Source organism: Calliphora vicina, chromosome 1 (assembly GCF_958450345.1).
Source record: "Calliphora vicina chromosome 1, idCalVici1.1, whole genome shotgun sequence".
Lineage (NCBI taxonomy): Eukaryota > Metazoa > Arthropoda > Insecta > Diptera > Calliphoridae > Calliphora > Calliphora vicina.
The window spans coordinates 75,924,524-75,939,454 of NC_088780.1; the positions used below are offsets into that span (position 1 = coordinate 75,924,524).

The 14,931-nt window shown below is 33.7% G+C and overlaps 1 protein-coding gene across 1 annotated transcript in view; it reads left to right on the plus strand.

Annotated features, from left to right (window-relative positions):
- Stt3B (catalytic subunit 3B of the oligosaccharyltransferase complex) overlaps positions 1-14,707 on the plus strand; it is a 44,303-nt gene extending 29,596 nt beyond the window's left edge. Inside the window, exons 2-3 of the mRNA XM_065514980.1 lie at positions 13,959-14,158; positions 14,218-14,707. Of these exons, the coding sequence (XP_065371052.1) occupies positions 13,959-14,158; positions 14,218-14,692 (675 nt within the window). The 3' untranslated portion in view covers positions 14,693-14,707. The remainder of the gene's footprint in view (positions 1-13,958; positions 14,159-14,217) is intronic.
- Positions 14,708-14,931: the final 224 nt, after the last annotated feature.

Here is a 14,931-nt window from a genome sequence, read left to right on the forward strand (position 1 = left end):
GTTCATTTTACATAAGACACCCAGCTTGGAAGTTTGATAAAAATTGAACAAAACACCTCGAATGATATTTTTATACAACTTTTTTTACCAGCTCTTATCATTGTACACGCAAACCAATTGGCAAAATGATGTACTGCATATGCTGTAGTTGATAATAATGGTAACACACTGTCTATAAAAACTCTTTCAAACTTTGCATAAATTTTCACTGCTGAAGCAGCTGGAATATTGCAAGCTATATACATTGCTAGCAAATTTAAGAAAAATACGATAATATTTTCAGACAGTCTATCGATGATATCGGCTATACAAAACTCAACAAACAATAAATGGCGTTCTGTAAACTAAATTCGAGACTTACTAATTACAAATAATAATAAAATTAAAGTCATTTGGATTCCAGGACATGCAGAAATATATGGAAATAAATTTGCAGACTTCGCAGCGAAATATGCTTGTTTAGCTCCAATATTTAGAGATGAATTAAGTGAAAGTGTTGACGCAACAGTTCCTTCTGGGATGTCATCGGAGGAGTCATCCAAACTTCAACATCACACAGTTGGATTCTCCCCCGAGGCATGTCAGACAGGACCTACGGAAGTACGAGGAGAGCATACAGAGGTAAGTGCAGGATCCATTTGAACGCCGCTCGTATTTGACAGCTTTGAACGACATTCACAGAGACGTCATCAATTCCGCGGTAGCAGGATACCGTATGAATGTCGTACTTGGAGGTCGTCCACCACCGATAGCAGACGCCGAGAAGATTCTGCCGCGTAAAACAAGAGTCGTTCTGGCACAACTAAGATCAGGATGGAGCAACAGGCTTAATGCCTTCTGGTCCCGCATAGACCGTGCCGTCCTCAACTTATGCCCAGCATGTGGTCAGGGTCCTCATGATACCCTCCACATTTTCAACTGTCCAGACAGCCCTACTTCACTACGTCCAGTAGATTTATGGACCCATCCAGCTGAAGTAGCACTTGATATTGCTACTTCAAATGCTCAAAACCCCGTAGAGTTAAAGAAGGAGTACCTCAGGGCGGGGTCCTGTCGCCGCTCTTGTTTAACTTCTACCTCTCTAAACTCCCAGTGCCCCACAGGCCGTGGAGATAATCTCGTATGCGGACGACTGCACTATATTGGCAACAGGTCACAACGTTGATGAGCTTTGCGGTATGGTAAATGGTTATCTCAAATACAAATTCCTACAGTGAACCAACCGAAAATCTTGGGTGTCACTTTTGATAGCCTTTTTACCTCTCCTCAGTACACGCCACTGCAATCACCCATAAAAGGTCCCCAAAGTACTAGCCGGCAGTACTTGGGGTATGGACAAAGAAACCTTGCTAGCTACCTACAAGATAATTGGTCGGTCAGTTGTTGTTGTTGTTGTAGCAGCAGTGTTTGCCGAGTTGACAGCCCTTGGCCGAGTGAACTCGGGTCATTCCGGTGCGTAGAACCGGCTGTCGTGGGAATGAGTCGGTCAGTGGTCAACTATGCTGATATCCAGTGTAGAAATATTCAAAGCTGTCAAAACGCAGCCTTAAGGACCGTCACAGGCTGCCTTCAAATTACCTCGGAACACCACCTTCACGAGGAAACCAAGGTTCTACCGGTCAAGGAACACAATGTCATGTTGACGCAACGGTTCCTTCTGGGATGTCACCGGAGGAGTCATCCAAACTTCAACATCACACAGTTGGAGTCTCCCCCGAGACATGTCAGACAGGACCTACGGAAATACAGACAGACAGCTTTGAACGACATTCACAGGACGCCATCAATTCCGCGGTAGCAGTAGAGTAAGTTCGGGTAATGTGGTATACATATTTTTTATTTCACTGAATGACTTGAATGAAAAAAATTTTCATCTCGTTGTTTCTAATAACTGAGATAGATTTCTTCAAATCTTCCGCTGCCCATTTTCTTACTTAACCTTTCTTTGGCATATTATATGTTTGAAAGGCTTTAGCTATACATTAGCCGACCACGTGGTTTATTGAAATTATTATAAAATTAAACATATACACTGAATATGCTATATTGTTGCATGTGTTCTTCAATAGCAAAATATTCCCATTTGCCCTGCCAACAATTGGAAGTTATATTTTCGATATGTATACTAAAATGTGTCTCTTTTGTGTCGCAAAAATGTTACTCAGCATATAAAAAAACATTTTACGAAAACAAATTACATTACTATCGAATTATGCTTATCTTAAAGTACATTTTAGTTACAAACAAAGATCCCTAAAAATTAACTAATAGATAATATTAAAAAGTACATTATGATACAAAAACGATCCATTTTAGTATACAAATGAATATTATTTTTGGTCAGTGACAAATTTTACAATAACAAATTACATTAATACCGACTTTTTACTGTTTACATTTTAAAAGAAAGAAGAAGAACATGACAATACTCAGTATATTTATGAATTTTAAAATCATCGGTTGTGTTAAATAAAAAGTGTGTGTTTAAACTTAAGTTTAAATTAAATAGTGATAAATAAAGTTTTATTAAATAATTAGTGATTAATTTAAATTATATTTGTAATTGAAGTGTTTGTTAAAAGTGTAGTATGAAGTTATGGCAACTCTCTTCATGTAAATGTCAAAAATGTATAAACAACTCTGTATTATTGTTAAGTTAACCTTTTTATAAGACACACGTTTTTCTGGAATTCTTTTTGTAACTCTATATATATTAGGGTATTCAATCGATTAACCGTTAATAGGTTAACCGATTAATTTTGTACGGTTAACTGTTCGAATAATTTGAAATTGCCGATTTTCAAATAACAAATAAACCGATTAATTTGTGTCGATTAACCGATTAACCGAAATTCCTTTTTTTTGCACTTTAAATTTGTTTGTATTTATTTTTCCGTTTCAATTCATATACAAATTTCAAATTAAAATTAGATATTTTTGAACATCCAATAAACATGATTATTATGTATAACAACTGACATATTTAATTTACATGTATTTGAAACTTTGTTTGTATTTACATGTATAGATGAAACTTTTTTTTGAAATGAGTCTTTTATCATAACTAAACGAAACTATTAAATTAATCAAAATCTAAAACAATCCAAAAAGGAATATTCTTTATCATGCTTTTGATTTCTCCAACATATACAATCAGCGAGAGAGTTTTTTTCCAAGAAAAGTTGTATTAAATCTAAAGAAAAAATCGTTTAAATTATATTCTTTTTATAAAACATTATTTCAGAAGATCTCACTAAAACCCTAAAAAACTGCAACAACGTCATAATTCAAAAAAGTCGTTTCGTGAAAAACGTCTTTGAATATATATTTGAACATTTTACTATTTCTTAAATAAATTTTCAACAAATCATGAGATTTCAGAAATATAAATAGTAGATGTTAATATCTTTCTAATCAAAAATGATCTCAAATGCCTTATTTGCTGTTATTTATATTTTTGTACACAAAATTCGTTGTTGTATTTTCAATTTAAAATGAAAATAGAAATTATTCGGTTAATCGAATAACTTTAAATTAACGATTATTAACCGAATAAATCTAAACCTCGATTAATTATTTGCTCGATTAACCGATTAAACCAGAAACCCGATTAATTGAATACCCTAATATATATTGAATAAGGAACCGGCTTTTATTTAATAATACTACATGGTGGCAGCGGTAAAAAGCAAATGAGGATTAAGTCAAAAGGAAGAACACAAACAGAAAATGGCAACGGGAGGAGCAGCGAATGCAACACAGGTGGTCATGATGTCATCGAATATGAACCCTCCGGGTGAATTTAACTTCCAACAACCAGAAAAGTGACCGGTCTGGCGTAAAAGATTTGAAAGGTATGCAACATTATCCAAGTTAGACAGTATTGGTAATGAACAAGAGAAGATCAACACATGCTTGTATTGCATGGGTGAGAAGAGTGAGGAGGTACTATTACAAATTAATAGTGAACCAAAAACACTAAAAGAACTGCTTGTGGCATTCGACAACTACTTCTTACCACAAAAGAATATTATATTTGAACGGTTTAAATTTAACACTTGAGTTCAGCAACCAGGGGAGCCCGTTGAAGAATTTATAACAGACCTGCATGCGCTTGCCGAAAATTGTGAATTTCAGAATTTGAAGGATGAAATGATTAGAGATCGCAACAATGGGTATAAATGCTATACGCCGGTTAAAGGTATTATTTCCGCCGGGAAAATGCTTTACGGTAACTGAAAATAACAAATACGAAGGAATGTTACAACAATTTCCTAATCTTATATTTGACAGCTTTGAACGACATTCACAGAGACGTCATCAATTCCGCGGTAGCAGGATACCGTATGAATGTCGTACTTGGAGGTCGTCCACCACCGATAGCAGACGCCGAGAAGATTCTGCCGCGTAAAACAAGAGTCGTTCTGGCACAACTAAGATCAGGATGGAGCAACAGGCTTAATGCCTTCTGGTCCCGCATAGACCGTGCCGTCCTCAACTTATGCCCAGCATGTGGTCAGGGTCCTCATGATACCCTCCACATTTTCAACTGTCCAGACAGCCCTACTTCACTACGTCCAGTAGATTTATGGACCCATCCAGCTGAAGTAGCACTTGATATTGCTACTTCAAATGCTCAAAACCCCGTAGAGTTAAAGAAGGAGTACCTCAGGGCGGGGTCCTGTCGCCGCTCTTGTTTAACTTCTACCTCTCTAAACTCCCAGTGCCCCACAGGCCGTGGAGATAATCTCGTATGCGGACGACTGCACTATATTGGCAACAGGTCACAACGTTGATGAGCTTTGCGGTATGGTAAATGGTTATCTCAAATACAAATTCCTACAGTGAACCAACCGAAAATCTTGGGTGTCACTTTTGATAGCCTTTTTACCTCTCCTCAGTACACGCCACTGCAATCACCCATAAAAGGTCCCCAAAGTACTAGCCGGCAGTACTTGGGGTATGGACAAAGAAACCTTGCTAGCTACCTACAAGATAATTGGTCGGTCAGTTGTTGTTGTTGTTGTAGCAGCAGTGTTTGCCGAGTTGACAGCCCTTGGCCGAGTGAACTCGGGTCATTCCGGTGCGTAGAACCGGCTGTCGTGGGAATGAGTCGGTCAGTGGTCAACTATGCTGATATCCAGTGTAGAAATATTCAAAGCTGTCAAAACGCAGCCTTAAGGACCGTCACAGGCTGCCTTCAAATTACCTCGGAACACCACCTTCACGAGGAAACCAAGGTTCTACCGGTCAAGGAACACAATGTCATGTTGACGCAACGGTTCCTTCTGGGATGTCACCGGAGGAGTCATCCAAACTTCAACATCACACAGTTGGAGTCTCCCCCGAGACATGTCAGACAGGACCTACGGAAATACAGACAGACAGCTTTGAACGACATTCACAGGACGCCATCAATTCCGCGGTAGCAGTAGAGTAAGTTCGGGTAATGTGGTATACATATTTTTTATTTCACTGAATGACTTGAATGAAAAAAATTTTCATCTCGTTGTTTCTAATAACTGAGATAGATTTCTTCAAATCTTCCGCTGCCCATTTTCTTACTTAACCTTTCTTTGGCATATTATATGTTTGAAAGGCTTTAGCTATACATTAGCCGACCACGTGGTTTATTGAAATTATTATAAAATTAAACATATACACTGAATATGCTATATTGTTGCATGTGTTCTTCAATAGCAAAATATTCCCATTTGCCCTGCCAACAATTGGAAGTTATATTTTCGATATGTATACTAAAATGTGTCTCTTTTGTGTCGCAAAAATGTTACTCAGCATATAAAAAAACATTTTACGAAAACAAATTACATTACTATCGAATTATGCTTATCTTAAAGTACATTTTAGTTACAAACAAAGATCCCTAAAAATTAACTAATAGATAATATTAAAAAGTACATTATGATACAAAAACGATCCATTTTAGTATACAAATGAATATTATTTTTGGTCAGTGACAAATTTTACAATAACAAATTACATTAATACCGACTTTTTACTGTTTACATTTTAAAAGAAAGAAGAAGAACATGACAATACTCAGTATATTTATGAATTTTAAAATCATCGGTTGTGTTAAATAAAAAGTGTGTGTTTAAACTTAAGTTTAAATTAAATAGTGATAAATAAAGTTTTATTAAATAATTAGTGATTAATTTAAATTATATTTGTAATTGAAGTGTTTGTTAAAAGTGTAGTATGAAGTTATGGCAACTCTCTTCATGTAAATGTCAAAAATGTATAAACAACTCTGTATTATTGTTAAGTTAACCTTTTTATAAGACACACGTTTTTCTGGAATTCTTTTTGTAACTCTATATATATTAGGGTATTCAATCGATTAACCGTTAATAGGTTAACCGATTAATTTTGTACGGTTAACTGTTCGAATAATTTGAAATTGCCGATTTTCAAATAACAAATAAACCGATTAATTTGTGTCGATTAACCGATTAACCGAAATTCCTTTTTTTTGCACTTTAAATTTGTTTGTATTTATTTTTCCGTTTCAATTCATATACAAATTTCAAATTAAAATTAGATATTTTTGAACATCCAATAAACATGATTATTATGTATAACAACTGACATATTTAATTTACATGTATTTGAAACTTTGTTTGTATTTACATGTATAGATGAAACTTTTTTTTGAAATGAGTCTTTTATCATAACTAAACGAAACTATTAAATTAATCAAAATCTAAAACAATCCAAAAAGGAATATTCTTTATCATGCTTTTGATTTCTCCAACATATACAATCAGCGAGAGAGTTTTTTTCCAAGAAAAGTTGTATTAAATCTAAAGAAAAAATCGTTTAAATTATATTCTTTTTATAAAACATTATTTCAGAAGATCTCACTAAAACCCTAAAAAACTGCAACAACGTCATAATTCAAAAAAGTCGTTTCGTGAAAAACGTCTTTGAATATATATTTGAACATTTTACTATTTCTTAAATAAATTTTCAACAAATCATGAGATTTCAGAAATATAAATAGTAGATGTTAATATCTTTCTAATCAAAAATGATCTCAAATGCCTTATTTGCTGTTTTTTATATTTTTGTACACAAAATTCGTTGTTGTATTTTCAATTTAAAATGAAAATAGAAATTATTCGGTTAATCGAATAACTTTAAATTAACGATTATTAACCGAATAAATCTAAACCTCGATTAATTATTTGCTCGATTAACCGATTAAACCAGAAACCCGATTAATTGAATACCCTAATATATATTGAATAAGGAACCGGCTTTTATTTAATAATACTACATGGTGGCAGCGGTAAAAAGCAAATGAGGATTAAGTCAAAAGGAAGAACACAAACAGAAAATGGCAACGGGAGGAGCAGCGAATGCAACACAGGTGGTCATGATGTCATCGAATATGAACCCTCCGGGTGAATTTAACTTCCAACAACCAGAAAAGTGACCGGTCTGGCGTAAAAGATTTGAAAGGTATGCAACATTATCCAAGTTAGACAGTATTGGTAATGAACAAGAGAAGATCAACACATGCTTGTATTGCATGGGTGAGAAGAGTGAGGAGGTACTATTACAAATTAATAGTGAACCAAAAACACTAAAAGAACTGCTTGTGGCATTCGACAACTACTTCTTACCACAAAAGAATATTATATTTGAACGGTTTAAATTTAACACTTGAGTTCAGCAACCAGGGGAGCCCGTTGAAGAATTTATAACAGACCTGCATGCGCTTGCCGAAAATTGTGAATTTCAGAATTTGAAGGATGAAATGATTAGAGATCGCAACAATGGGTATAAATGCTATACGCCGGTTAAAGGTATTATTTCCGCCGGGAAAATGCTTTACGGTAACTGAAAATAACAAATACGAAGGAATGTTACAACAATTTCCTAATCTTTTCAAGGAAATAGGCGAATTTCGAGGTGATGTTGGAATAAAACTTAAACCCAATTATAAACCGTTTGTACAATCGGTACCTAGAAATGTTGCAGTGCCACTTTTGCCGAGACTTAAGAATGAATTAGATCGTTTAATTAAACAGAAAATTATAGAACCTATGGAAGAGGTCACGGAATGGGTAAGCCCGATTGTTGTAGTACCTAAACCAAACAATGAGATACGTCTATGTGTTGACTATACACAATTGAACAAGGCAGTAATGCGTCCATATTTTTCTATTGAAAAAGTTGAGATGAAACTGGCTAGAATTAAGAAGGCAAAGTATTTTTCAAAGATTGATTGTAATAAGGGTTTTTATCAAATTAAGCTTCGTGAAGAGTGTCAACATTTAACCTGTTTTATATGTCCCTTTGGCAGATTTGTATTTAAACGATTACCCTTCGGAATTTCATGTGCTCCTGAGTACTTTGTGACAAAATTTAGTCAAATATTAACAGGAATTGAAAATTTGTTAATGCACATTGATGATATACTTATATTTGGGGATACGAAGGAGTCACATATTAACGTTAATGATAGTATTGGAACGTTTGTCTCAAGAGGGAATTACCATTAACAGAAATAAATCGGTATTTGGTGTTGAAAAAGTTACATACCTGGGATATGTGTTGTCAAAGAATGGCGTATCAGTAGATCCTGAAAGGGAGGAGTCGATTATTAAATTTCCAAAACCAACGTGTAAAGTTGAAGTCCAAAGATTCTTAGGAATGATAAATTACCTTGCAAGATTCATAGAAATGAGATCTTCTGTACTTGAACCACTAAACTCATTAGTGGGGAGCAGTGAATTTGTATGGTCAGCAATACAAGATAAATCATTTAATGAAATTAAGGAACTTATTTCCAATTCTCCTACATTATCGTTTTTTGATCCAGAGAAACAAATCGTAATCAGTTCTGATGCATCGAGCTACGGACTAGGAGCATGTCTTATGCAAATAGATGGAATTTCTAATAAGAGACAACTCGTGGCATATACATCAAGGAGTATGACGGATACTGAAAGGAAGTACTTCCAGATTGAACGTGAAGCTCTAGCTTTGGTGTGGGCAGCGGATAAATTTTCAGAATACATTAATGGTGTAAATGTTATATTTGAGACAGATCACAAGCCCTAGTTCAGCTTCTTCAGACGAAACCAATTGACACCTTAAGCCTAAGGATACAAAGATTTAGAATGCGTCTTATGCGATATACGTATGAAATTGTGTATATTCCAGGAAAGGAGCTAATTATAGCGGATGCGTTATCCAGAAGCCCTTTGAAAATTGAAGGAAAATCACAGGAACTGGAAGACGAAATTGAAATGTATGTTAATTTTATTTCTGGATGTTTTCCAGTAAAAGATCACTACTTAGAGAAAATAAGAACTGCTCAAAGGAATGAGCAGTTCGGGTTTTTTGCTACAGTGGATGGCCATCGAGAAATCAAATACCAGAGATTATGGTTCCGTATTACCAATATAGAAATGATATATCTGTTGTGGAAGATCTGGTATTGCATGGTAGTAGGATAATAATAAAATTTATTGATTGAAATCATTAACCGACCTGATGGTAATTGAAAGGTTAAAAATGTACTTCGCTACTTTTGGAATTTGCTCCGTCTTACGAACGGACAATGGAACCCAATTTGACTCCTATAATTTTAGGAAATTCTGCGAAAATTATAACATCACCCACAATTCGAATAGCCCTTATTTTAGTCAGTCAAATGGAGCAATAGAAGCGGCAGTGAAGGTTGCAAAATCTCTCCTGTACAAAAATAATGATAAGTATTATGAAGCTTTGCTTATTTACAGATCTACACCCTTGGAAAACGGATTTTCACCAGTGGAACTTATGATGGGCCGTAAAATTAAAACACATTTACCAGTATTGCCGAAATTATTGAACGTAGACAACCAGAAAGTTATTGAACGTGAAGAGAAAATTAGAGAGAGAAATGAAATGAATTACAACAAGAGACACAAATCTAAAGAACTAAAAGAAGGGGAACGAGTTTGGATAACAGATCTAAAGAGCTATGTTATCATCATGGAGAAATTAGAATATCCGCGCTCTTATTTGGTAAAGACGGACAAAGGCACATACCGAAGAAATCGTTGGCATCTGATACCTGCTAGGATGGAACAACATCAAGATTACGATTACTCGGGTGAAATTAGTTTTGATGATGAGATTAATATTAATAGGGATTCTGATACTCAGGGGGAAAGTGGGAACGAGAATACAGTTCCCCAGAATGAAGTGGGTGAAATTGGGGCTGGATCCTCAGGTATTTCTAGAGCTGGTAGGAAAATAAACCTACCTTCTTACTTAAATGATTATATAGTTGACTAAAAGAAGGGGATGTAGTATGAAGTTATGGCAACTCTCTTCATGTAAATGTCAAAAATGTATAAACAACTCTGTATTATTGTTAAGTTAACCTTTTTATAAGACACACGTTTTTCTGGAATTCTTTTTGTAACTCTATATATATTGAATTAAATAAACACATGAATATGCGTTATTGAATAAGGAACCGGCTTTTATTTAATAATACTACAAAAAGTGCAATAGTTAGTGCAATAACTAGTGAATTTTTTTTTAAATGTAAATACGTATTCCAATTAATTAGTGAAACTTATTTTATATAATTTTTATAAGTTAAGTTATATCATTATTTTATTTATTTTTAATGTAAATAAGTATATGCATAGTGTTTACATAACTGGAATGCAATAAAATATTTCCATTTTAATGCAAGAAGCAGAATTGGAAACATTATCTTCTCTCTGGACACTTTTTAGACATAAATTTAGATATAATAATAATACACTAAATGGTTTTAAGTGATGTTCGTCAACTTATCGACCAGTAACTCAGTCAGTTTTTGTCCGATTTAAATTTTTGACGTTTTTAGAAAGAAAATTGATTACGCTTTAAAATGTCGTGCATTTTTTTATATATTTGTAAGTTATAGGTATTCATGGCTATTCCTGTTCTCGCATTCACCATTCACCCTATTTTTTAAAGCATAATTACAACAATATAATATAAAATAAAATTTCAAAAATTATATAATTAATATTAAAAAAATCACGTGTAAACATTTATAATTAGTAGTTCTGAGAAAATTAGATACTATTGTTGTAATTATGCTTTCAAAAATAAGGTGAATGGTGAAAGTGAGAACAGGAATAACCCTGATTGTTTTTCTTAAGAATATTTAAGTAGCTCTTCATTGCTTATTTTGCTAAGAAAGCTTATACAAATTTATAGCAATGTATAAAGAAAATTTAGTTCTTAACAAAACATAGTTTTATTCAACTTTTCATCAATACGTTTTTTAGTAAAATATTTGTAGATTTTTTAATTTACAAGTAAATTTTTTCGAACTTATTCAAAAAAGTTTACAAACTTTTGCAAATTTGAACCGATTTTAACAAGTAATGTCTCATCTTTTTAAGTTTAACCATGATACAACAACATAAGGTACACCCAGTAGAAAATAAATTCTCAATTATACAATTCTTGTAACGTCAAACAAAAGAAAATATAAAAAAATATGAAAAAAAACAAAATCAAAGTTTGACGTTATAGGGCTAAATAAGAATCCCTAGTGATTCTACTTTCTATCATGAGTTTAACTAAACTTAAATTGGTTCGGTTCAGTCCGTCATATACATACATATTTATATTATTAAATACTAAAAACACTGCTACTTTATTTCGTTTTTGAGCTTACGGATTTTGGCCAATTCCAAACCTAGAGCTTTGTAAACAATTTTGAAAATTTTTACAAACTTCCTATACATTTTTTCGTATTAATATTTCAGCTCTAATCAGCTCGAATGCCATTCGGTTTCTTTCCTTAGTATAAAGATTGTTTATAATAGTAAAAAATCTTTTACAAAAAGCTTTGCTTACTGGTATTGAAAATACGAAACATACATCTTTTCTTAAATTCTCGAATTCATTCCTTTCACCTTTGGTAAAAAAAATAGGACCATATGATTTGACAAATCTCTTGGTATTTTTTTATAATCTTCACGATGGCTGCAGTAATCAATATATGTATAGTTTATCGTTATCTATTTCTTCAGATATTTGAAGGTTTTGCGGAAGTTTTTGTAAATCTTCCCAAGAAAATGTTTTTTTTTAAATTTAAAAATAACGATTTTCTAAACAGCTGACCGCTGCTTTTAAAAAGTCTTCTACTTCAGTCTTAAAAGTTTTTTGTTCATTAGGCGAAATTTTTTCAAAATACTGTTAACTTTGGAGCCAAAAAATTTGTCAGTTATTCTACTTTTGAGGGTATTTATAAGTACGGTCATTATATCGAGCAACACTAAAACTGTACAAGAATCATTCTCAAGAGCTAAAATAGTTGTATGTTTTGCATAAAATATAAAAATGCTTCTGATAATCCTTAACTTTTACATTCTTCTTCATTGACATCATTATCAGAAATTCCACATGACACGTATTCTCATAAAACTTTTTGGTATTTATTTTTTCCATTCTTCAAAAAATACATACACATTTTTGCATAAGTTATTACTGTGTACTAATTAGTAGTAAGTAAATTTGAAGTAATAAATAATACAGATATTATTGTCGAAAATTTCAATTTAGCTGGACAAATGAAATTTTAGCTTGAAACAGGACAGGCATCAAAAGTCCAGCCAGGCTGGCAACCCTAAATGGTACCCAATGTTAATTTTCTGAGATCATAAAAATCTTAAGCTTGGTACCGCTACTCCTATGCTATTAATTTTCACATTACCTACCGCGTAAAACAAGAGTCGTTCTGGCACAACTTAGATCAGGAGGTAGCAAGATACTGAATGTCATTTGGTTCCGCATAGACCGTGCCGTCCTTAACTTATGTCCAGCTTGTGGACATGGTCCTCATGACACCCTCCACATATTTAACTGTTCAGCCATAACTACTTCACTTCGGCCTATTGATTTAAGGACTCATCCTATTGATGTAGCACAATTTCTTGGACTTGAACAAAATGCAGAACCCCCAGAACACCCAGATTGATTATTGAACAATCTTGTATGCTGCTACAACAATAACAACAATCACACGAAGAGTGGTCAAAAAATTAGAAGAAACTGGGTCGGTTATGTACAGTAAAACTCCTGTGTGTCAACGTATCGGTCGGTCTCTTGAAAACATTGCTGCTGTAAACGAGTGTCGCCGAAAACCCGAAAACATCGTTCTCAACAACTTAAAATTTCAAGAAGCACTACGCATCGACCTCCACCTTCAACTTACTCATGAGCTCAAACCAGCAGACCATGGAAGCGCTGGCAATTCGTTCAATGGGTAATGGAGCAAAGTGGAGTCAATGCCAATTTTTCGAAAAAAAAGTCATCTCCCATGAAGCGCATTTTAAGCTGAATGGCTTCGTGTATACAAAAAATTTTCGAATTTGGTGCTCAGAAAATCGTCATGCAATCAATGAGAAACAAATGCACCCACAATGAGAAACTGTTTGGTGCGGATTTTGGTTAGACAGCGAGATTGGGCTTTACTTTTTTTGAAGATGACGCCGAAATAGACTACAGCATTCGTTACAGGAACATGATAACGGAGTTCTTGTGGCCTCAACTGGACGGCATGAATCTGGACAACATGTGGTTTCATCAAGACGGTGCCACTTGCCACACCGCGAATGCAACAATCGATTTATTGAAGCAACGATTTCAAGATTAAATTATCTCAAGAAATCAAATCCCAGATCCAACGCGTCATCGGTGAGATACAGCCACATCTCTGTGAAAAAGTCATGGATAATTTTATGAAAAGTGTAATGGTCTATATTTTATTCTATACTTAATCTTTACAAACCAATAAAAAAATCACAACTATCTCAAAAATACGTGCTTTTATTTTAAAACGAAAAAATGCATTCTTACTGAGACACCCTTTATAATGTATATTTCATCTTATTTTAATAGAAATATTTGCTTTTTATTTTAAGGCTGGCAAATTGAAGCATCGCCCCAAATACGATACTTCACTAAATGAAAATTGCACCGGAATTGGATCAAACTTGAGAAGCATTGTTATATTAGCTGTTTTAATGATATTAATGATGTTTGCTGTACACTGTACATGGGTTACTAGCAATGCTTATTCTAGCCCTTCAATTGTTCTGGCATTCCACAATAGTCAAGACGGGTATTTCTTTAAAATAATTTTTTACTGAACAATTTTAAAATATGTATCTTTTTCATTAGATCCCGAAATATATTAGACGATTTTAGAGAAGCATATTATTGGCTATCACAAAATACTGAAGATGATTCCAGAATTATGTCTTGGTGGGACTATGGCTATCAAATAGCAGGAATGGCAAATAGAACTACACTTGTCGACAATAATACATGGAATAATAGTCACATTGCTCTTGTTGGAAAAGCAATGTCATCTACGGAAGAGAAGTCCTACGAAATAATGACTTCGCTGGACGTGGATTACGTTCTTGTAATATTTGGAGGTGTGATAGGATATTCTGGAGATGATATAAATAAATTTTTATGGATGGTTCGAATTGCCGAAGGTGAACATCCAAAAGATATAAAGGAAAGTGATTATTTTACAGAACGCGGAGAATTTCGAGTAGATTCTGAAGGTGCTCCTGCACTTTTAAACTGTCTGATGTACAAATTGAGTTATTATAGATTTGGCGAATTGAAGTTAGATTACAGGTAAATAAATCAAATATTAATCATATGACTACTTATTAGGGTATCCAAACTATTATTTTTTTCTTTTGTTCGAATAAAACGAATAATCAAATAAGATACATATATTAACTGTGCGAATAATTTAAATATTTAAAATTAATTATTCGAAAAATTGAAATTTTTAAATAAATTAGTATATTAAAAGTTATTGCCTTCGTTAGGTTAGGTTAGGTTTAGAAGGGTGTACACTAAGTGTACTTCCAC